We start from the raw sequence: 25,075 nt of genomic DNA, 5'->3' as shown, positions 1-25,075 counted from the left end.
ATACATCTTTTTTTTTTTTGAATGCTAACTAAACCCAATGGGAGAATCAAGCAAGATGAAAATTGCAGGCTTTTCAATCTCCCATTGTAGAGAATTATGCTGGGAAGACATTCATAAAATGAAATGAACGTAAAGAGTACATCCAAGAGTGCAGATTAGGGAGGAACGTGTGTGCTAGGATTTGAATAATTTCAACTGGTTGATGGAACATTTCATATTAAGAGGAATGCTAAAAATAATATACTTTGAATGGACTTGAATAGGCTACGCTTAAGCATGGCTGTTCTCTTCAGTCAACGGGGGCTCTAAGGAGAATCAAAGGCAAACGCCGCGCAAGAAAATGTGAGGTAGCGGCAGTCTGCACTGGAAACAGCCACAGATAATGCAGTGAAAAATGCCAACATGCATAGCTACACAAGACACAAAATTCCTCCACCCACTCATCAATAATCCTTTTGTGCCTGCAAATCCAGACGTTAAGTTCTTGTTCAAGTGAAGTTCGGAGCTGTTTGAGAGTGAGTCTAAATTAAGCATCACGAGGCTGACAGACTCCTGCAAATGCATTGCCTTAAAAACTCACTTTTATGCTTTTATTTTGCTCTGTGTCTAAGGCTCCTCTACCTCCAGATCATTATTTTGGTTTGTGTCTTTTGTTTTTTTTAAAGCCCATCCCCTTCAATGATGTGTTCATATTATTTTTTTCCTTTTTTATTTTGCTTTGAATTAAAACCTCAGATGCTCTTAGACTGAACTATTGAAGAGTTTTGAAAACATCACTAAGCTGAAGATAAAAGATCAAAATCCAGATGGCACATTTTTGTTTTAAAGTTCTGGTGATTTCTAAAGGCTGGAACTGCAGGGGGGGGGAAGAGGGAGGGCGGGGAAAAGCCTCTTCCTGCAAGCACGAAGATACCTGTTTAACCATACATACCAGCAGGCCCAGCAAGTTAATGCAGTTATTCACATGCCTAAGTGTGAATATGTGTGAATATTCACAACAGGTGACAAACATCCATGGAAAAAGCACTTTTTATTGACTCAGGCTGGACAGAAAGTTTTATTCATTTTTGTTTCTATGAGACCCCACCTGGAGTACTGTGTCCAGTTCTGGAGCCCCTATTACAAGAGGGATGTGGAGGTGCTGGAACGTGTCCAGAGAAGGGCCACAAGGATGATCAGAGGGCTGGAGCACCTCTCCTATGAGGACAGACTGAGGGAGTTGGGGCTGTTCAGTCTGCAGAAGAGAAGGCTCCCAGGTGACCTCATTGTGGCCTTCCAGTATCTGAAGGGGGCCTACAGGAAGGCTGGGGAAGGACTTCTCAGGATCTCAGGTAGTGATAGGACTAGGGGGAATGGAATGAAGCTGGAGGTGGGGAGATTCAGGCTGGATGTGAGGAGGAGGTTCTTCACCATGAGAGTGGTGAGACCCCGGAATGGGTTGTCCAGGGAGGTGGTCGAGGCCCCGTCCCTGGGGGTGTTTAAGAGCAGGCTGGATGAGGCTCTGTCCATCCTGATCTAGTGTAGGGTGTCCCTGCCCATGGCAGGGGGGTTGGAACTAGATGATCCTTGTGGTCCCTTCCAACCCTGAATGAAACTATGAAACTATGAAACATCAAGCTTGAGGATGTAGCCATGGCTCAGCCAAAAGGCTATCCAAAATCTGGATTGGAAGTACAAACATGCAGGACGAAGGAAAACCAACACAAAACAAAACAACCAGCACCAGAACAAAGGGACACAGTCTCAAGCTGCACCAGGGGAGGTTTAGACTTGAGGTGAGGAGGAAATTCTTCACCAAGCGAGTCATTCGTCATTGGAACGGGTTGCCCAGGGAGGTGGTTGAGTCATCGACCCTGGAGGCATTCAAGAGGAGATTGGACGTGGCACTTGGTGCCATGGTCTAGTCATGGGGTCTGTGTTGATAGGTTGGACTCGATGATCCTAAGTTATACTGTGATACTGTGAAAACCCCAGAACATCCACCACGCTGTGTAGTTACCACCAGGGCTGTGGCCTGTGAATAGAAAATGCCAATTATGTAAGTCTAAAGTTTGGATGATGAGGTGACACAAAGAGGAAATTCTCAAACAGAAACTCTCCTGGAAGACTCTGTTATCAGCTTCCACTAAAATCAGACAGACCCAGTTTGTAAGTCTGACTTATGAATGAGAAGTAGATATGTGATTGACTCATTCATACCTCAGCTTTAATTTTTCAGTCTGTCAGTAGCTTGATTTTCAGTCCTGGGGCACCTACAGCTCCACTGAAGTTGCAGGAGATGTGATAATTGAGCCTCTTTGAAAATCCAGCTAAAGGCACTTGGAGTTACGAACAAAATGGAGGCTCAGTTGTATGCCTATTACTGGATGATCATTAGGACTACTCACAAATTAGGCACACAGTCACACACATTGGGGAGAGTCTCAGAGACATATCATGAGGTGATGGGAATTCAACTCTCCATAAAAGCACATACCTTTGAAAAGCTCACCCTGGGCTTTGAACAGCTTTTCCCAATGAATCTCTTCAAGGATTTGCTGGTAATAAGAATCATTCCTTATATATCACTGGATAACAACTCAAGATGATTGAAAAAAATACTTGGTTGGTTTTTGTTTTTTGAAGAGGAGGGAAACTCCACACATTTCTCCAGACAAATATATGTTGCACCAAGAGAAACAATGCAGATCAAAGATCATTCAAGACTGAAAAAGAAGCATAACTGCTATACTATTATGAGGGATGTCTTATTTCAGTCCCAAGCAAATCCCTTGTTTGCTCACAGAGAATTTGTCAAAGAAGGCAAAAAAACTGAACTACACTCTTGTTAAGCTCACTCACAAAATTAACACAATGTTGAACTATCCTTTGTATGGTTTTGTTTATTGGGTTTTCATACTCTTCAATGTTTGCCTTTTTATACTGGGCCCAGCACTTAACTGTAGGCACATAACTGAAGGGTAAGGGGAGGATAGGATAGGATAGGATAGGATAGGATAGGATAGGATAGGATAGGATGGGATAGGATAGGATAGGATAGGATAGGATAGGGTAGGGTAGGGTAGGGTAGGGTAGGGTAGGGTAGAATAGAATAGAATAGAATAGAATAGAATAGAATAGAATAGAATAGAATAGAATAGAATAGAATAGAATAGAATAGAATAGAATAGAATAGAATAGAATAGAATAGAATTAACCAGGTTGGAAGAGACCTTTGAGATATAAGTTCATTGTTTAGTCTCACTGAAAGGTTTCAGTCTCAGTCTCGTATAGGATTCAGAGTATGATCACACATTAGCTTCTAAAATCACCTAAATGTAGTTAAGATGCTTGCCACCTGAATCTGTTATGCTTTGATAGCATCACCCTATACCATAAGGGTAAAGGAAATGTATAATGAGAATAATAACACTAATGAATAATCACTGTAAATTACAGCTGTGTCTTTGAATGCTCTTTTGATCTTTACTGTGTAAATACATTTAGGTAAATGCATTTTAAAAATGTAAAGCAAAGTTCCTTGGAGTATACATCTTCTGAAATATTATCAAGGAATGGAAGTGATTCATGAGGCAAAGCAGCGATGTCATCTGCATGTGCTAGGTTAACACAGCCTGCTTTCCCCCAACACAGAAGCACGGGAAAGTAACACAGACACAAAAAGAACAAATTCTGGGTTGAGATAAAGAGCTTTACAGGAAAATGAGATAATTAGCTTAGCCTATTTTGCAGAAAAGTGCAGCAAAATGCAGAAGCCAGTGACACAGGAAAAACATGATACACATAAGGTTGGAAAAGACAGAATACAGAATTAACCAGGTTGGAAAAGACCTTTGAGATCATCAAGTCCAACCTATCACCCAACACCATCTAATCAACTAAACCATGGCACATAAAAACCCTAATATGCTGTACTGTGAGATTGCAATGATCCATCATACATCACAATCATAGGTAAGCACGCTCTGGGTACATTGAAAACCTTCATCTTAGTTGTGGAAATTAGATCACTTGTATAGAGCAGACACCATTGGTACCTAACCCATCTCAGACCAGTAACTTGAGCCTGAGTGGTGACATCATCAGTAAATTTGCTGACGACACCAAGCTGGGGGCAAGAGTTGATCTGCTGGAGGGTAGAGAGGCTCTGCAGAGAGACCTCGACAGGCTGGACAGATGGGCAGAATCCAACGGCATGAGATTTAACACATCCAAGTGCCGGGTTCTGCACATTGGCCACAACAACCCCATGCAGTGCTACAGGCTGGGGTCAGAGGGGCTGGAGAGCAGCCAGGCAGAGAGGGACCTGGGGGTGCTGGTTGATGGTAGGATGAACATGAGCCTGCAGTGTGGCCAGGCAGACAAGAGGGCCAATGGCATCCTGGCCTGCATCAGGAACAGTGTGGCCAGCAGGAGCAGGGAGGTCATTCTGCCCCTGTACACTGCACTGGTTAGGCCACACCTCGAGTACTGTGTCCAGTTCTGGGCCCCTCAGTTTAGGAAGGAGGTTGACTTGCTGGAACGAGTCCAGAGAAGAGCAACAAAGTTGGTGAGGGGTTTGGAACACAATCCCTATGAGGAGAGGCTGAGGGAGCTGGGGTTGCTCAGCCTGGAGAAGGTAGGAGACTCAGGGGTGACCTTATCACTCTCTACAACTACCTGAAGGGAGGTTTTAGACAGGTGGATGATGGTCTCTTCTCCCAGGCACCCAGTACCAGAACAAGAGGACACAGTCTCAGGCTGTGCCAGGGGAGGTTCAGGTTGGATGTTAGGAAGAAGTTCTATACAGAAAGCGTGATTGCGCTATGGAATGGGTTGCCCGGGGAGGTGGTGGAGTCGCCGTCATTGAAGGTGTTCAGAAGGAGACTTGATGGGGTGCTTGGTGCCATGGGTTAGCTGTTTGGGTGGGTTGGATTGGTTGATGGGTTGGACACAATGATCTTGAAGGTCTCTTCCAACCTGGTTTGGTTTATTCTAATAAAGGTTTATTCTAATGCTCCGCAGTTTTCAGTAGATACCCAGCACCTGCTAAACTGGAGGGAAGGAAAGCAAGGAGGCAAGGTCATATTTATTTTCTTAAAATATGATGTAGCAGACCTTTAGACAGGTCTATAATAACAGAAAGAGAGGGGCAGCAAAAAATCATTTCATATGATACATTGTCTTTGTGCCTGTATCAACGCAGTGCAATTGTATTACACGAGAACTTTCTTTTATTGTGAGCTTTCTCAGAACAGAGGGGTTTAAACTCCACAAACATTCATCCTTCTATCTGAAGGATTTCTGTGTGTAGGTTACTGTTAAGAACAGCTAGTTTTGAAGCAGGGGGAAAGGCAAGGTATACTAAATATTGTTAATTTCTGTTTCCAGCACACTTCCAAGCTTCCTCCTCCTGTCTTTCTGAACACTCTGGACAAACAGAGCATCACTGCTGTGGTATCAATTTCAGTCAACAGCAATCTTCAATATAGGCCTAGAGCTGCCACCACTGAAGCTGGTGAGATTATTGCTCTGGTAACTAGTGCCAGTCACTGCTGCTGACATGGACTTAGAGCAAAGATCAGCCTGCCCTTACACCAAGTGAAATCCCAGACCGTCTGAACTCTTGCCTTAGTGACAATTACAGAGGAGAAAGGAAAGCACAAACTGCTTTTCAACAAAAGCAAAACAGCCAGTCCATGAACTTCCCTCTAGAACAGGGTGTATTCAACTCATACGCCTCAGCCTTGACAGCAAACAGCCTGTGCTGCTGGGCTTAATTGCTTCTCTGGCAGCTCTAACCATGTAAGCTTCTCCAGCAGTTTCCAGATGCTGCAATCCTGCAGTTCCCTAAAAAAAATATCATAACACATTCCTCACCCTATATTTAGGACACCCCTTGACTTGAATGCTTTTCTATAAAGCTTACACTGGGAACAATTGTGAGTCATAGAGTCATAGAATCAACAAGGTTGGAAAAGACCTCAGAGATCATCAAGTCCAACCTGTCACCCAACATCTCATGAGTACTAAACCATGGTACCAAGTGCCACGTCCAATCCCCTCTTGAACACCTCCAGCGACAGTGACTCCACCACCTCCCTGCACAGCCCATTCCAATGGCCAACAATTCCCTCTGTAAAGAACTTTGTCCTCACCTCAAGCCTAAACTTCCCCTGGCACAGCTTGAGACTGTGTCCTCTTGTTCTGATGCTGATTGCCAGGGAGAAGAGACCAACCCCCCTCCTGGCTACAACCTCCCTTCAGGTAGTTGTAGACAGCAAGAAGGTCTCCCCTGAGCCTCAGTGCAAACACTGGTTGGTTTGACTGCAACTCCACATAGATCACATTGCATGCAAGTAGTATGCTTGAGACAGGATTCATCTCACCTAACTAAAGTTATTTCAGAGTTAAGCCTTGTACCCGGGGCTAGTCAGCTAATCCCCATTATAATCAGTGAGGACCCAGGCAGCTGAAGATTCATTAAATTCTAACACAGGCTTCTAAATTAAGTCAAATGAATTTATGTTTTTAACTCCTTGACTGTAGAGGGATCACAGAGCATTAGTTAAAGATATTACAAATTAATATGCAGGAAACCACAGTGGGATGTTAAATCTTCCAGATATGAGAACAAAAGTTGACAAAAGTCAAAGAAAGTTGAAACTGGAATACTGACAAACCATCCCTACACAAACCATCAATGAATGCTTACATTGCTATCCTACTCTTCGGGGTTTATTTTTTCCTTGTCAAAGCATACTTTATTTTCTTGGGCAAATTCTACACTAACACAAAATGTTGGCCTGGGGTTGCTTGAAGAAACAGGTGTATGTAGAAAAGAAATTACCATCAAACTCAGCAGGCATTCCTGCAGGGCTAAGTAGATTTACCTTGCATGTTGAGGCGCTGGAAGGGCAAAGTATATGAAAGAGTAAATAACAGCAAAATACAGTAAAAAGCCATGCATCCCTTTATCTTAGACCATCTTTGACTCTCTGCTTTTCTGTCAGCCTCCCCCCCCAATCAGATTTTCCTGCATGTAACTTACACATTAACAATTTTCATGCTCCATGTAAAAACAGCATCAGATTGTACTCATTTCAAGCAGGGCAATTACTGAGACACGGGTGTTGTGATAAAATGGATAAAGGCTTCCTTCAGAGCCTTGCCATGGAGAAAAAGAAACCAGATGTTCTGGTTTTCTTGGTTTTGCTTTTTGTTTTCCTTTCCTTCCTCACTGTTAGACTATTATTGTACCCTCTGGGTAAGGAAGTTAACAAACACAGAAAAGTATAAGAACAAGGTATCAACACAAGCTCACTGAGACATCTGGTACTTTCTAGTGCTGGAGACGGGCATGGGCGACATGGACCTTCACTCTGACCTGTTTACAAAGTCCCATCTGATGAACTGATAAAACAGACCCATCAGCCTACAAAACCAGGCAGCTCTGGGGCCATCCCTGGCATGAGGCATGCAAAAACCAGTCCAAAGTAATCTTTTTTTTTCTCCATGCAGAAACCTCCGCCAAGACCCTGTCTTTTTGAAATCTGTTCTGTAACATTTCATGGCCATTTCCAAAGACACCACTGCTTCCAGAATGTAGTTATAAAACATTATCCCATAAACTCTGAAAACTATTTGGGGACTATAAAACTGTTACAGCAGCTTCCTTTTGTATTACCCACCAAAAATAAAGCGGGGAGGGGGGGGGAAGGAGAAACAGAAATTCAAACTTCTTGTAGGAAGGACAGCGAATTCATATTTATTTGATGGGTAATTCATTTCACCTCCTTGTCACCTGCAGATCTGTTAAGGTGTCACCCCAAGTGATAATTACTGAAAGCGAATTTTAGCCATTTTTAAAAGGCAGGAATTTTACCTCTGTGTAAGAAGGCTAAATTGCTTTTCTTGAAACAATACATTTTTTTAAGTCTTGGCAATGGGTATGTCCTGATGAAAATAACTGCAGTTCAGACCCAGAGGTTTTACTTTGGTTGTATGTTTGTAAGGTGATTTCCTACTCCCACAAAAGCCAATGGAAATTTTGACATCCATTTCAAGGGTGGTAAAATTAGAATTAATGGATTTTCATGTTAAAGGCAGAGGGAAATCTCGTTCAGATTTCCTGCTAATCCAGGCTCAAGAGCTCCTGCATGGCTAAACCAAGAAAGTTGGTAACTTCTATGTCTTTTCTAAACTGTACAGAAATGACCTAATTTCCCACATTCTCCTGAATACTAAATCCTTAAGTCTGTGATGTATGGAGGAACTATGCTGCACTTTGAGTTTCACTCAGTATTCTGACTGCAGACTTTGCCAGTCTGTGAGGATTTACATTCATTGGCTCTCCAGAGTTACTTGCAACATGATTTCTAACAATTTTCTCTTTCAACCTGTATTAGACACTGTCTAATACAGGAACAAGGAATTCCTGGCCCAAGGGCCAGAAACATTCTGCAGCTTAATTTCAGGCAGATTTCAGCCAAATGAGTTTTCAGCTGTGTTATAAATACACACTTGCCAAATGCCTCCGAGAGACCTGGTGGGTCCTTCTCAACAAAGGGCTGTCTTGCTCCAGGGTTAATAAACTGCAACTCAACATTATAGCCACCAGCCAAGCAAGACTGAAGTGGAATGGAATGGAATGGAATGGAATGGAATGGAATGGAATGGAATGGAATGGAATGGAATGGAATGGAATGGAATGGAATGGAATAGAATAGAATAGAATAGAATAGAATAGAATAGAATAGAATAGAATAGAATAGAATAGAATAGAATAGAATAGAATAGACCAGACCAGGTTGGAAAAGACTTTCAAGATCATTGAGTCCAACCTATCATCCAACACCATCTAATCAACTAAACCATGGCACCAAGTGCTTCATCCGGTCTCTTCTGAAACGCTTCCAGTGATGGTGACTCCACCACCTCCCTGAGCAGCCCATGTCAATGGCAAATCTCTCTTACTGGGAAGAATTTCTTCCTAACATCCAGCCTAAACTTCCCCTGGCACAGCTTGAGACTGTGTCCTCTTGTTCTGGTGCTGGTTGCCTGGGAGAATGTGACCATTTGAGGCTGTGCCTTTAAGAAAAGGACAGTACTGGGACACTATGGCTGAATGTTTTGGAATGTTGACGAAAACAACCAGATATTCTAAACTAATTTCATTGGTGGATTGGTAAAAAAGGCAGTTTTAAGCTTAGGTGCAACTGGGACTTTCCTCAGTTCTCTCTTTCCCTTCTCCTTTCCAGCTCGTCCTCCTCTGGGCTCCCTGCCAGACTGACCTTGGACAGATAAGGCCTACTAACATATTCTGCCTTATTAACAATTGCTCTTTTTCTCTCTTTCTAACCCTCTTTGGGGAAAAAGGGGAGAGAAGGGGGTACAGGGGGGGAACCCTCCTCCAGAGGCGGGGGTGGGATTTCGTTCCTGTATTATTGGGGTTTTTTTAACCTTGCTGTATATTTCTGTGTATATATTGTAAATACTGTAAATTGTGTATATATCCTGCAGTCCCTAAAAATTGCTTGTAAATATAGCATTTTCCTTTTGCTCCTCCAGTTGGCTAGCTGTGGTTTCTTTCTTCCTTTTTGGGGGGGGGGGGGGGGGAGAAGGCTGAGCCTTTCTCTCAAACCCACCACAGAGAAGTAGAACATTGCAGCATATAGCACAATACATAAATGCAGTATTACAGTGTGACCGTCATGTAGGTGCTCCATGCTGGTACAAAGGGCAGTGTTGTTAGCAGACATAGGTACCAGCAGCATCACTTTAGCCAGTGGCAAAGATGGGAAGGGAAGAGGAGAGAGGGAAGAATTACTCCACCCTGAGTTTCAGAGTCAAGTCAGAATTTTGGGACTTCCAGTAAAAAACAAAACCAACCCCCCCAACAACCAATCTACCAACCAATCAAGTATCCTTTTGCTTTCAGCATGAGCATTTGACATGGAAACTGAGGAGACAAAAGTAATATAAGACCACACTGTCATTTTTCACAGTTTCTTTTTATGCAGAGCTGTACTTTGATGTCAAGCAACATTAAGAGCAAATGCAATAGATTAAGTGGGAAGGGAGGAGGGGAAGAAGTGTTCAGAACCATAGGAAATTATTCACATCCTACTGATAACTTGATTTGAACCATCTCATGTCTATATCAGTTACTGCCATTTCCTGCTATCCATCACTAATAAATGACTGTTCATGCAGTACTATCCACTGTCATCCAACAGCTGTACTGCACTGGATATTGTACAGTTGCTTGTGCTGGGTGCTGGGGGAAGGGAGAGAGAAAAGGGAGGGAAGACAGGAAGGCAGGAAGGAAGGCAGGTGGGCAGGAAGGAAGGCAGGAAGGAAAAAAAGGTAATGGGTGTACACCAGCAGCCCTCATATATCTTGATCATGTCTTCCACAAGATCTAGAAAAATCACAATTTCCTTTCAGGACAGGGATGCTCATTACCCAAGTTCAACCTCTATGAAAAATGTCTGTGGGGAAATCATTCCCAATTGATTTATGGCTGAATTGAGGGAAGTGGAAGTGCCAGGGCCAATCCACTGCCTTCAAAATATCTTCCAATCTTGCACCCCCACTAAAAGCTCTGCACAAAGCTGCTTCTATCATTTGAGCACCCAAACACAAAGCATTAACCTAGCACATCCAATTAATCATTCCAGCCACCTGGAAATAAAACCTGAAATGAAAAGGAGAAAGGGGAAAGATAAATAATTTAGTAATAGGTCTCTATCTGGACTGATACACCATGTGAAAATAAACACTTCTCTCTTTAAAAGCTTGAGACAGGCCTTAACAACTTTTACATTTGAAAATCTAATCAATGTATTTATGTTTCTTTCTGTGAGAGGAAAAACACAGGCTTCAGATTTTTGTCTTATTAAAAAAATAACAATAACCTGATTTCTTGAGAGTGGTTCAGAGCAACTTACACAGAGGGAAGGCTCTGTATGACAGACTCTTCCTGAGGTCAGCTGCCCCATGTCTCCACATGCTTCAAATCAATACAAAGGGCAGATGGACGTTTGGATTAATATCGCAGTTCCTAGATATGCAAAAATATCTGAGACCATGCACTAGCTTCTGTGCTTTCCAGCATGTTTAGCATCAACAGCTACTTTAGAGCTGCATCAAGCCTCCAGGAAAATTTAACTCCTGCACTGCCATGGCATGAGGAATGTATGGACCCAGAGCAGACGCAGAAGATTTGGGAAAGGGAAGGAAAAATAATGATAACTCTGCTTCAAGGAACAATCTATCAAAGCAGTGGCCATCCATAGAATAGAATAGAATAGAATAGAATAGAATAGAATAGAATAGAATAGAATAGAATAGAATAGAATAGAATAGAATAGAATAGAATTTACCAGGTTGGAAAAGACCTTTGAGATCATTGAGTCCAACCTATCATCCAACACCATCTAATCAACTAAACCATGGCACCAAGCGCACGATCCAGTCTCGTCCTAAACACCTCCAGTGATGGTGACTCCACCACCTCCCTGGGCAGCACATTCCAATGGCAAATCACTCTTTCTGTGAAGAATTTCTTCCTAACATCCAGTCTAAACCTCCCCTGGCACAGCTTGAGACTGTGGCTTCTTGTTCTGGTGCTGGTTGCCTGGGAGAAGAGACTAATCCCCACCTGGCTACAACCTCCCTTCAGGTAGTGGTAGATAGCAATAAGGTCTCCCCTGATCCTCCTCTTCTCCAGGCTAAGCAACTCCAGCTCCCTCAGCCTTTCCTCATAGGGCTTGTGCTCCACACCCCTCACCAGCTTTGTTGCCCTTACTGTCCTTCTGACAGTACGAAGCAAACTAGAATCCACTGGGGAAAGAGCCATCTGTATTCAGCCCTAAAGAAAGGAGGCCATGAAAGCCAGCAGGGGAAAAAATAGCACCAACTGTATTATTCTTATTTGCATCCTACTGAGCAATCCCCTATCATGTTTATTGTGAAACTCATTTGTTTGTGCACACAAACCTCCATACATGTGTTTCATATACATCTAGGCAGTCTTAGATCAGCTAACCAAGAAACTAAATGCACCCTTTTTTTCCCCCAAAGCACACAAACCAGAATCATGAGATATTATACATTGCAAACAACACTGTATCATCACAAGCACTCAACACCTTTAGCAAAGGCAGCTTTTGTTGGGTTTTTTTGTTGAGTTGGTGGGGGGGATTGGTAAATGAACACAGTAGAGTGGATTATTCACTCTCAGTATGGAATGTAAACAGGATTTCAGAAGAGGGATGACTCAGGAAAAGTTCAAGCAATAGTTTGAAAGCTGGAGCATGAAGTAACTAACAATTGCCCTGAAGAGGCACATTTGTCAGGAGTTAGGCTCTTGCAGGACTTTGGCTGTCAACAATCCTTTTCCTCTCTTAAAATCTTTAAAGTTGAGTTTATGACATGAAGTCTAAACTGTCCTCCACAATTAGCCATAATTAGTATCTTTTTGAACAGCTATAAAGTTTCATCTCATGTCCCTGTGGGCCTACACTGCAGTATGAGAAGATTAAGTTCTTGACCTCTCCAACTTAAATCAGTATCCTCCATACTTTTATCATTTTCCTTCTTCTCTATCTTCTAAGGGTAAATTTTTGGTTCCTTTTCTGGCAGGAATTTTCCCAAGCTCTTGAATGTTCTTGTAACCTTTATCCCCAACCCTCTTGTTCAGCAACATCCTTCTTAAGCTCAAGAGACCAAATCTGCAGAGTGCTCTACCTGTGACTACAGGAATGGCTTTAGAATTATGGAATCATAGAATCAGTCAGGGTTGGAAGGGACCACAAGGATCACCTAGTTCCAACCCCCTGCCATGGGCAGGGACACCTCACACCTTTGCACTAAAGGCTGTGTAATTTCCTCCCATTTACTAAGTTGCTTAGTAGTCTTGAATGATAAGCAACCTACTATCACAGCCAGGTTTTGACTGTGGTTGACATCTAATCAAGTGTCCCCACTTACCTCTCATACTCACCTCTTCTGGATCTGGCAGGACTGATTGCCCACACTCAGTCTCTTTCTTTATTCACCACTGATCTTCGTCCAGTAGTGTTCTGCACTCTTGTTGGAAAACTCTACCATTCTCTTACACACAGTTCTTACTACTCCTGAACAGGCTGCCTAAGTGTTTCCATTACAGATTTTGCAACTTACAACTCCAGCCCTCTCTCAATGCCAGGCAATAAATGAGTTAGCAGCAGGAATCTTAGTTATTTTGCAGAGGTCCAAAGCCCAACTCTCCCTATCCCCGCAAGATTAGCCTAACCCTCTACTTTTCATCTCCTTCTCAACTTTCAGCCATAACAGTATTTTGCCTCTCACTCCACAGTATTGGAGTTTCTGTAATCTTTTGTTCAGTTACTCATGACTTCTCCAGCACATTCTCCATGCTAGAAGATCACTGAATTATAAGCTCTCATTGCTAAACCCAGCCATAAATCAAAGTCTTCTGGTGTATGAGACCAATTGGACTAGCAGGGGACTGCTGTTGGAGCACGCTGCGGTGTGTGCTCAAGTCACAGCCATTAGCCAAGCAGTTTCTTCTCACAGGGAGCACATGCCCTATGAGGAGAGGCTGAGGGAGCTGGGTTTGCTTAGCCTGAAGAAGAGGAGGCTCAGGGGAGACCTTATTGCTGTCTACGACTACCTGAAGGGAGGTTGTAGCCAGGTGGGGTTGGTCTCCTCTCCCAGGCATCCTGTGACAAAACAAGAGGACATAGTCTCAAGCTGCACCAAGGGAGTTTTAGGCTAGATTTTAGGAAAAAGTTCTCACAGAAAGACTGGCCATTGGAATGGGCAGTGCAGGGAGGTGGTGGAGTCACCATCATTGGAGGCGTTTAAGAAGAGACTAGATGAGGCATTCGGTGCCATGGTTTAGTTGATTAGATGGTGTTGAGTGATAAGTTTGACTGGATGATCTTGAAGGTCTTTTCCAACATGGTCTGGTCTGGTCTATTCTATTTGATTCAATTCTAAACATTGCCCTGCTCTCTTTTGCAGTTCTGCTGCACATCTGTGAAGATTCACTGCTGTTTCTGTATCACTTCTAGGAACCAGAATGGACCTTACTACTCCAGAAGTCCTTCAATAGCCCTCCTTGCCTCAGAGCCCTCCAGAATTTGAATTTTTAGCTTCAAAGGGCCAACTGCCATGCAGAAATTCAAGCTTTTGATACAGGATGGGAATAAGCAATCCAGGAAGGACATGGGAAATGAACAGGTCAGTTTCTTCCATGATCTTTGCTGTATCAAGGTGGCAGCCCTCTCAAAGAGTTTTATTTAATCCTTCTGTCCTGAGGAAAGGTCATCTGGATGCTGTGTACTTTTGAGGATGAACACTAGGAAAGAACAAGGGAGAGGAGTACCACAGACTCAACCAGCATCTTAGATGAAGGAAAGAAGAAGAAATAAAACCTAGCGTGTATGAAATGTTCTGATTTCACCTCCATCATCTTAGATAGAGGGTTGGAGACTTGGAACCACACCAGAGGCTAATAAGACAGCAATAATAATAGAATTACACAGACCAGAACCTTGGCATCTTTGTCACATGCAAATGTTCACATACAGTCTGTGGGAGGAACTGCAGCCACTCTCCCTGGATCCCTGTCCTGAAACTTGTTTGCCCATGAGTTTGCAACAGGTACTGCACCAAATATCACCACACTGATTGCAATGCAGCTCCAAAGTAAGCACTTCTTGTTTATTTACCCAAAAATACAGAACACACAGAAGAAAAGGAGAAGAACAGCAACAAACCCTATGTGTGTGCTTCCCCTTTTCTACCACATCATATCAGTATTTCATCATGTAACCCACCCTACACCACTCACTGGGTTGGGAATGCAGCTCTGCTCCTAGCATACTCCCCGTTTGCCTGTCACTTGAGCATGATGGGTGCTTCAGTAGCCCTCCCTGTGCCTTACACCAGCATCTTTAAGGCTTTAATATTCTGTTTGATAAGTTTGAGGCAGTAGGAGAAGTAACCAATTCTCTGTCTGCCTTATTAGTTAGGTAGAGATTAGTTGTTGGCTTTTCATTTAACTTCATGCATTCAGGCAAGTGGATAGGATGCAAACAACCTGAGAGCCAATGCTACCTATAACATTGTGCACAACACCCTCATTTTCCCCAACACCCTTTTAATCTATAAAAATATACAAGAGTAAACAGGCACTCCATAAAAAGAAACTCAGGCATCTAGTGTTAAAACTGAATAGCTAAGAACTTAGCAGCAGCAACCTTAACCTCATGTCCTTGTGAATAATCACAGTATCACAGTATCACAGTATAACTTAGGTTGGAAAGGACCTCGAGGATCATCAAGTCCAACCTATCAACACAGACCTCATGACTAGACCATGGCACCAAGTGCCACGTCCAATCTCCTCTTGAACGCCTCCAGGGATGGTGACTCCACCACCACCCTGGGCAGCACATTCCAGTGACGAATGACTCTTGGTGAAGAACTTCCTCCTCACCTCGAGTCTAAACCTCCCCTGGTGCAGCTTGAGACTGTGTCCTCTTGTTCTGGTGCTGGTTGCCTGGGAGAAGAGACAAACCCCTTCCCGGCCACAACCACCCCTCAGGTAGTTGTAGAGGGCAATGAGGTCACCCCTGAGCCTCCTCTTCTCCAGGCTAAGCAACCCCAGCTCCCTCAGCCTCTCCTCATAGGGCTTGTGCTCAAGGCCTCTCCCCAGCCTTGTTGCCCTTCTCTGGACACGTTCAAGTGTCTCAATGTCCTTCTTAAACTGAGGGGCTCAGAACTGGACACAGTACTCAAGGTGTGGCCTAACCAATGCAGAGTACAGGGGCACAATGACTTCCCTGCTCCTGCTGGCCACACTATTCCTAATGCAGGCCAGGATGCTATTGGCCCTCTTGGCCACCTGGGCACACTGCTGGCTCATATTCAGGTGGCTGTCGATCAGCACCCCAATGCCTTGCTATTTACTCTGCTTATAAGATGATGCATCGTACTGCAAATACTACGCTGTGATATCAGCTTTTCAATACAAGTTGAGGAGACTATGCATGTGGAGACCAAACAACCCAGTTGAAGAACTGAAAGAAAGCAAATCTGTTTGAAAATTAAGAGTGTTTAAAAAACAAGAAGAAGAATGGAACCAGAAGGAAAATGCTGATGCACAGGCAGTGTAATGTGGAGGGAAATGACATACACTTCAAAAGGCAGGATGTGACTGCACAGGAAAGAAAAAAAATGTAACTACTCTAGCTGAATGCCTTCACCCAACCCAGGCCTTGTGAGCAGCAAAGGTTACCCCTTGTTCTCATGGGAGATTTCAACTTCATAGAATTATCATAGAATTGTTAGGGTTGGAAATGACCTCAAGGATCATCTAGTTCCAACTCTCCTGCCACGGACAGGGACACCTCACACTAGATCTGGCTGCTCAGAGCCACATCCAGCCTGGCCTTAAAAACCTCCAGGGATGAGGCTTCCACTACCTCCCTGGGCAACCTGTTCCAGTGTCTCACCACTCTCATGGTGAAGAAATTATTCCTAATATCCAATCTGGCTCTACCCCTTTCTATTTTTTTTTCCCCTTCCCCCTAGTCCTGGATGTCCACTGGAAATACAATACAGCAGGGAGACAACAGTCCTGGAGGTTCCTGGTGTGTGTGGAGAATAACTTCTTGACACAACTGGTGAAGGAGCCAACCAGGGAAGGTGCCTTTCTGGACCTGCTTCTTGTGAACAGGGATGAACTTGTGTGGGAAGTATAAGTTAGAAAGCGTCTCGGGCTCCTCAACCATGAGATGATTGAGTCCTCTATCTTTGGGGAAACAAGGAGAGGGGTTAGTAAAACTGGCACTTTGAACTTCCAGAGGGCAAACTGTAGTCTGTTCAGGAGATTGATTGACAAAATCCCTTGGGATGTGACCCCAAAGGATACAGGAGTCCAGGAAGGCTGGACATACTTCAAGAGGGAAGTATAATGAGGCTCAGGAGCAAGCTGTCCCTGTGTCCCGAACAATGAGCCTGCATGGAAGGCATCTGGCCTGGTGAATGGGGACCTTTGGCTGGACCTCAAGGACAAAAGGAGAGTCTACAGCCTTTGGAAGAGGGGGCAGGTCTTTCATCAGGATTATAAAGATGTAGTGAAGCTATGCAGGGAGAAAATTAGGACAGCCAAAGCACAGCTAGAGCTCAACCAACAGTCTTTGCAGTTTCTTTGTAGATACTACTGATAAAGGGGCAAAAGCGTGACTTAAATGACAACCGTCTAATCCTCCTGCTCACCAGAGATGAGGCTTATCCCTGGTTAACAACGTGGGCTTCATCTTTGTGGAGACAGAATCATTTCATGCAGCTTGGCCAAAAGTCCCAACAACCCTGCTACCAGGCTGAGAAGTGAAGAGGCACCCCCATCTGCTTGTTTTGTGCTGTCATGGATGACTTGTGTGATAGCATCCATGGAAATGTCTATGGATCTGTCACGCTCCTGAAGAACATTTCCAAAGAATTTTACAGGGAAGCTTTTAGAGAAAATAGAGATATTTATTATTTTTAAATCTTCTGAGGATTTCTGGGTTCACACTGACATTGGACTGAGCAGTTATTTAGCATGCTGTACACCGTATTTCACGTACAACAACAGTGGATACAGTAAAGAGCCATCATGGGAAGGTTTGGGGTGGAAGGGACTTTAAAGATCACCTAGTTCCAACACTCCTGCCATGGGCAGGAATGCTTCCCACTAGACCAGGTAGCTCAAGGCCTCCTCCAACCTGGCCTTGAACACCTCCAGGGAGGGGGCATCCATGACCTCCCTGGGCAGCTTGTTCCAGTGTCTCACCACTTTTGTGTGGAGATAACAATAAGGTATATTTTTCCACAGAAAGTTACATTATTTTTTTTCATGGTTTTTATTTTCTCTTTTTTGTTTTTAAAGGCTCAGATGAAGGAAAATATCTTTGAAAGGAAGGCTCTGTGGTGAGAGTGACACTGAGTCTGGAGGTATGAAACTCTGTTTCTGTGATACATGAAATATCCTACCATGGTCAAACAGAGACACACAATAACATTAATATGTAAAGAATCCACAACCATAGATATGCCACATCCTCTAGAATTTGCTTCAGCAGCAGGTTTCATGGTCATTGACAGCACCTGTAAGACAAAAGAATAAGAAACAAATGTTGGCAGGGAGATGCTTCTCCTACCCAGGGCTTGCTGCTCATCATTATTTACAACAATCTTTAATTGGTCTTCCTGTCCTGACTATTCTATGATCAGCAAATTAGTAAGATTTGATTTATCTGTGATCTAGGTGTACAGTAGGGACAGCAGGACTAATCATGAATACACCCTTCAGTACCAAAACCTATGGAAGACTGAGGAAGTGAAGCAGCATCACATAGAATAGAATAGAATAGAATAGAATAGAATAGAATAGAATAGAATAGAATAGAATAGAATAGAATAGAATAGAATAGAATAGAATAGAATAGAATAGAATAGAATAGAATAGAATAGACCAGGTTGGAAGAGACCTTCAAGATCATCGCGTCCAACCTATCACCCAACACCGCCTAATCAACTAACCCATGTAACCAAGCACCCTCTCAAGTCTCCTCCTGAACACCTCCAGTGACGGCGACTCCACCACCTCCCCGGGCAACCCATTCCAATGGGCAATCACTCTCTCTGTGTAAAACTTCCTCCTGACCTCCAGCCTGAACTTCCCCTGGCGCAGCCTGAGACTGTGTCCTCTTGTTCTGGTGCTGGCTGCCTGGGAGAAGAGACCAACCTCTGCCTGTTTACAACCCCCCTTCAGGTAGTTGTAGAGAGCAATAAGGTCACCCCTGAGTCTCCTCTTCTCCAGGCTAAGCAGTCCCAGCTCCCTCAGTCCCTCCTCATAGGGCTTGTGCTCCAATTCACTTGTCGCTCCCATTCAGCAAGGCCAGGCTGCATTCAGTGCACAAAGTGGAGGTTTCTACCCATCTGTGCAGAGGCACCAATTGGACATAGCAACGTGTTTTGGGATGATGTTGCTCGTGTTGTTAACAGCATGCTGGGAAAGGTAAGACAGTGAGCATGCATTTGTAATACACCACCTCAACTCACCAAAAAGGAGCAGCAAAGCCTTTTAAAGAGACACAACAGTAAAAACCATTAAGGAAACTCCTTCATTCCAGAGCTACCTGGGGTGAGCACGTGAAATCACACACAAGCTGCCTGGAAGCCCTGGAGAGCAGCTGCTGCATTAGCATGGACTGGAATGACTAATTGGAGATTGTTTATCAAATAATACATTAGCAATTCCACTGTACTCTAATGGGAGGGAAGAATAAAGCTATTTCAGGTGCCACTGCTGTGAACTTAGCATATTTCTGATATATGTAAGACACATTCTTCAGCTCTTTAAAGTGTCCGTATGCAGACTAGACAGAAGCTGGCAGGAGGCACATTTATAAGTGCATTTATTTCAAGTGCCTCTACTAGTTCAAAGGACTCAAACATAAACAGTTGTCTTAAAATATATAGTTGTATGTTGGAGAGGAGAAGGAGGAGACTATCACTTTTGAGGTGGGAGGAAGGAATGGTAAATATGGTGATAATTAATATATAGCCTTCTTGTTCCTTACTGCCCTCCTGTCCCCAAACCCATGAAATCAAGAGCCTATTCTGCTCAAAACACTTGGAACATAACTCCCTTTCTGTACCTCTCCCTGCCTCTCTCTTTCCCTCCATAAAGGGCCATGAACTGAAGAAATTTTAGCAAGGTTTCTTTACAGAAGAGAACCTTGGCTTCGAGCCTAGTATACAGATGTGGGAGGGAGTCTTCAAAACCAGACTCCCTCAGCACTGCCTGAGAAAGTGGTATTTCTCATGCAATGCTTTCTGGGACTCATCATCTAGCCCCACCAGTAGTACACAGTCCCTCAAAGGCAAAAAAATGCCCAAGGAGGGGAAAAAAATCCACATGATGCCTTCTATGAATTATTCTTAGGTTAAACTGTAGGCAAAAAAGTGACCACATGTTGAGAGGGATGGTTAAAAACCCAAAACAAACACAAACAAAGCAAAACACCAAACCAAAACCAAACCCCAAACAAACTTGTGGCATCCCTGGATTTGGTATTCACTTCTTACATACTATGTCCAATCATACGAATTAGCTAATTTATACAGAGGATTATTTGGTGTCTTTAGCTTCATGAAGAGTATTTTTTTTCAGCAAGCCTTTGTAGACTCTTCTAATAGTTTTTGGGTATGGTTATACAAAAATAGACCATTTACACTAGAAAAAAAAATACACACACAAAAAAAAAAAACCCTTTGCAAGAGAAGGGAAACAAAGCTGGGGAGGGGTTTGGAACACAAGCCCTATGAGGAAAGGCTGAAGGAGCTGGGGTTGCTTAGCCTGGAGAAGAGGAGGCTCAGGGGAGACCTTATTGCCATCTACAACTACCTGAAGGGAGGTTGTAGACAGGCCTGTGCTGGTGTATTCTCCCAAGCAACCAGCACCAGAACAAGAGGACACAGTCTCAAGCTGCACTGGAGAGGTTCAGACTGGATGTTAGGAAGACATTCTTCACAAAGAGAGTGACTGGCCATTGGAATGGGCTGCCCAGGGAGGTGGTGGAACTGCCATTGTTGGAGGTGTTTAGGAGGAGACTTGATGGGGTGCTTGGTTGCATGGTTTAGTTGATTAGATGGTGCTGGATGATAGGTTGGACGCAATAATCTTGAAGATCTCTTCCAACCTGGTCTATTCTATTTTATTCTATTCTATTCTAGTACAGGTTTACAACATTTTCATGAGCAAATTATGTTGCCCAAGGGAAAAAAAAAATCCTTTATTTTTTTTTCTCCTGGTGCAACTTCATATATATTAAGGCTTTCACTAGCCCATAGCAATGATGACAGAAATATAGAATAGAATAGAATAGAATAGAATAGAATAGACCAGACCAGACCAGGTTGGAAGAGACTTTCAAGATCATCATGTCCAACCTATCAACCAACGCAACCCATCTAATCAACTAAACCATGGAACCAAGCACCCCATCCAGTCTCTTCCTAAACACCTCCAGTGATGGTGACTCCACCACCTCCCTGGGCAGTCCATTTCAATGGGCAATCACTCACTCTGTATAGAACTTCTTCCTAACATCCAGCCTAAACCTCCCCTGGTGCAGCCTGAGACTGTGTCCTCTTGTTCTGGTGCTGGCTGCCTGGGAGAAGAGACCAACCTCTGCCTGTCTACAACCTCCCTTCAGGTAGTTGTAGACAGCAATACAGCAATAAGGTCACCCCTGAGTCTCCTCTTCTCCAGGCTAAGCAGCCCCAGCTCCCTCAGCCTCTCCTCATAGGGCTTGTGTTCCAAACCCCTTACCAACTACATTGCCCTTCTCTGGACACGTTCCAGCAAGTCAACCTCCTTCCTAAACTGCGGGGCCCAGAACTGGACACAGAATTATTAGAATAAACTTTATTAGAATAAACCAAACCAGGTTGGAAAAGACCTTCAAGATCATCGTGTCCAACCCATCAACCAATCCAACCCACCCAAACAGCTAACCCATGGCACCAAGCACCCCATCAAGTCTCCTCCTGAAAACCTGCAATGACAGCGACTCCACCACCTCCCCAGGCAGCCCATTCCATAGCGCAATCACTCTTTCTGTATAGAATTTCTTCCTAACATCCAACCTGAACCTCCCCTGGCACAGCCTGAGACTGTGTCCTCTTGTTCTAGTACTGGATGCCTGGGAGAAGAGACCATCATCCGCCTGTCTACAACCTCCCTTCAGGTAGTTGTAGAGAGTGATAAGGTCACCCCTGAGTCTCCTCTTCTCCAGGCTAAGCAGCCCCAGCTCCCTCAGCCTCTCCTCACAGGGCTGTGTTCCAAGCCCCTCACCAACTTTGTTGCTCTTCTCTGGACTCGTTCCAGCAAGTCAACCTCCTTCCTAAACTGAGGGGCCCAGAACTGGACACAGGACTTGAGGTGTGGCCTAACCAGTGCAGTGTACAGGGGCAGAATGACCTCCCTGCTCCTGCTGGCCACACTGTTCTTGATGCAGGCCAGGATGCCATTGGCCCTCTTGGCTGCCTGGGCACACTGCAGGCTCATGTTCAGCCTACCATCAACCAGCACCCCCTGGTCCCTCTCTGCCTGGCTGCTCTCCAGCCACTCTGACCCCAGCCTGTAGCACTGCATGGGGTTGTTGTGGCCAATGTGCAGAACCTGGCACTTGGATGTGTTCAATCTCATGCCGTTGGACTCTGCCCATCTGTCCAGCCTGTCGAGGTCTCTCTGCAGAGCCTCTCTACCCTCCAGCAGATCAACTCTTGCCCCCAGCTTGGTGTCGTCAGCAAATTTACTGATGATGGACTCAATGCCCTCATCCAGATCATCAATAAAGATGTTAAAGAGCACTGGACCCAGCACTGATCCTTGGGGCACACCACTAGTGACTGGCTGCCAGCTGGATGTGACACCATTCACCACCACTCTCTGGGCTCGGCCCTCCAGCCAGTTCCTAACCCATCGCAGTGTGCTCCCGTCCAGGACTCAAGGTGTAGCCTAACCAGTGAAGCGTACAGGGGGAGAATGACCTCCCTGCTCCTGCTGGCCACACATTAAATCCCTTCCTGATGCAGCTGTACCCCACACAACTAAAGTCTTCATCTCAATGAGATTGAACTACTTTGTATTTCACAAATATTTATATTACAAGCTCTTCCCCTCACAATGCATCCTCCCCAGTTGCCTGGCTTTGTCTTGTTTCCTGCCCATACTCTGCTTGGTAACCATGGATCTGCCAGGCAACCTTTACAATATCAAGTATGCAACTGAACGCTCACTAAGAGCATTTAAAATATGTTTGCTATATATGGTTTAAAATAACTTCTCTCCAACATGCAGACAGAAGTTCCACAATTTCTGACAGGCCCTCAGCCCCAGCTTGGTATTGCAGTAGTGAACGTTGTCCTACATGGTTGCAATGTATGTTTGCTTTAGTTATGTCTTTTCCTCCTGTTTTAAAATGCACAACACAAACCAAATGCATCTAGTTTCCACAGCCACACTTTCACTTTGAATATATTAGGAGGCAAACAAAACAGAATAGAATAGAATAGAAGTAAAATAGAATAAAGCAGGTTGGAAGAGACCTTCGAGATCATTGTGTCCAACCTATCATCCAACACCACCCAACCAACTAAACCATGGCACCAAGCACCCTATCAAGTCTCCTCCTGAACACCTCCAATGATGGTGACTCCACCACCTCCTTGGGCAGTCCATTGGAATGGGCAATCACTCTCTCTGTGTAAAACTTCTTCCTAACATCCAGCCTAAACCTCCCCTGGTGCAGCCTGAGACTGTGTCCTCTTGTTCTGGTACTGCCTGCCTGGGAGAAGAGACCAACCTCTGCCTGTCTACAGCCCCCACTCAGGTAGTTGTAGACAGCAATAAGGTCACCCCTGAGTCTCCTCTTCTCCAGGCTAAGCAATCCCAGCTCCCTCAGTCTCTCCTCATAGGGCTTGTGTTCCAAGCCCCTCACCAACTTTCAGCTCTTAACTGACTCTTTTCTCTGTAATTAAAAGGGGATTTCTTACCATGCCAAATGAAATCCGGAATGTTTCAGTGCAGATCCCTGTAAAAGAGAAAGGAGTCTTTAAAAAAAAAAGGACAGCCTTTTGCTCAATGAAAGTCTAACTCTTAAAAAAAATAAAACAAAAAACCAACAAAAAACTATTGCCAGCATAATTCTGTAGGTTGAGTTAAATAAATAAATACTTATCTGATTAACTGCTGCCTGGGATCCGTTTGGGCTTGTATCTCTTGAGTTAGAGGCCACATTAAAAAAAAAACAAACAAAGAGCACAGGAGATTTGAAATCTGAGGACAACCTAAAGCTTGATTCTAAGAAGGCTCAATGCACCAGAGCTTCCCCATGGCGTGGGTGAGACAGGGATAGCCATCAGGTGTGACAGAGAGCAAGCCCGTTGCAATCCAGCATTATGGTGGAGAGCCAACTAGAAAGCAACGTATTTAGCACATAAACTGCACACGTACAAGACCCTCAAAGAAAAGAAAAACCAGGTGTTTCAATATGCAGGTTTTATTCAGTTCAGCTGCATTTCAGTCTCTCTGGAAAGCTACAGCAAGTGCCTGGATACAAAGGTGTTCACAGTTTAAGAGATTATAGCCAGATGACGACACCACTGTTACTCACACGTGGGTGACACGCTAACGTTCCTATGGAGAGCTATGAAGACAAAAAGACTCTCCAAATGTGTTAAAGCACCTTTGCAAATGAAGACTTCAGCCAGTACATGTTCTCTTTCATTTCAGTCCTTTTAAAATAATGTTCTGCCTCTCTCTTCTCTAAGGACACTTTACTGAAATTCTTCCACAAACTCTCAAATTGATTTGTAAGGGCAGAAGCTTACAGCAAAAAAGTCATAAACATACAACAAAAAGTGTCATATGTTTAAACAACGCTCTGGTATACCACGTGGGTCTAACTACACAGCAACAGCCAGACAGGATTGGCTCAGAGACTGAGGAAACCACAGTATCACAGTACATTAGAGGCTGGAAGAGATCATCGAGTCCAACCCCCCCTGCCAAAGCAGGATCACCTAGGGTAGTCTGCACAGGAATGCATCCAGATGGGTTTGAATGTGTCCAGAGACAGAGACTCCATAACCCCTTTGGGCAGCCTGGTCCAGTGCTCCGTCACCCTCACTGTAAGGAAGTTTCTCCTGATGCTGAGGTGAAACCTTCTGTGTTCAAGTTTGTATCTGTTGTTCCTTGTCTTGTTAGTGCACACCACCGAAAAGAGACTGCCCCCCTCCACTTGACACCCACCCCTCAGATATTGATAGAAAGCAACCTATCACACTCACAATTTAGACTTTTTCCTACTCAGGCAAATTGGATACAGGACCAGACCCCCTGCTCATCTCCCCCAGCACCCCAACCTCTAGGCCTCCCCAGCTCCCAGCAATCTCTGGCAAGGTGATTCCCGTTAGGAAAAGGACCTTTGCCACATGAAGTATGAGCCCACAGCACACACCA

At 44.2% G+C, this 25,075-nt stretch overlaps 1 protein-coding gene across 10 annotated transcripts in view; it reads right to left on the bottom strand.

The window, feature by feature from the left end:
• Positions 1 to 25,075, bottom strand: part of RBMS3 (RNA binding motif single stranded interacting protein 3) — a 929,122-nt gene that overhangs the window by 780,276 nt on the left and 123,771 nt on the right. For 3 of the 10 annotated variants that reach the window (XM_068152898.1, XM_068152897.1, XM_068152899.1), the window contains 2 exons: positions 23,608 to 23,645; positions 18,085 to 18,147 (listed from right to left, as the gene is read on the bottom strand). The exons of the other annotated variants lie outside the window; for them this stretch is intronic. In XM_068152898.1, coding sequence (XP_068008999.1) covers positions 18,085 to 18,147; positions 23,608 to 23,610 — 66 coding nt within the window. In that variant the 5' untranslated portion in view covers positions 23,611 to 23,645. The remainder of the gene's footprint in view (positions 1 to 18,084; positions 18,148 to 23,607; positions 23,646 to 25,075) is intronic. 10 annotated transcript variants of the gene reach the window in all.

This window comes from Melanerpes formicivorus, unplaced genomic scaffold (assembly GCF_026170545.1).
Source record: "Melanerpes formicivorus ecotype bairdi unplaced genomic scaffold, bMelFor1.0.p_v2 SCAF_24, whole genome shotgun sequence".
NCBI lineage: Eukaryota > Metazoa > Chordata > Aves > Piciformes > Picidae > Melanerpes > Melanerpes formicivorus.
The sequence above is the reverse complement of the archived record's forward strand: the minus strand, read 5'-3'. Positions and strand labels throughout refer to the sequence as shown.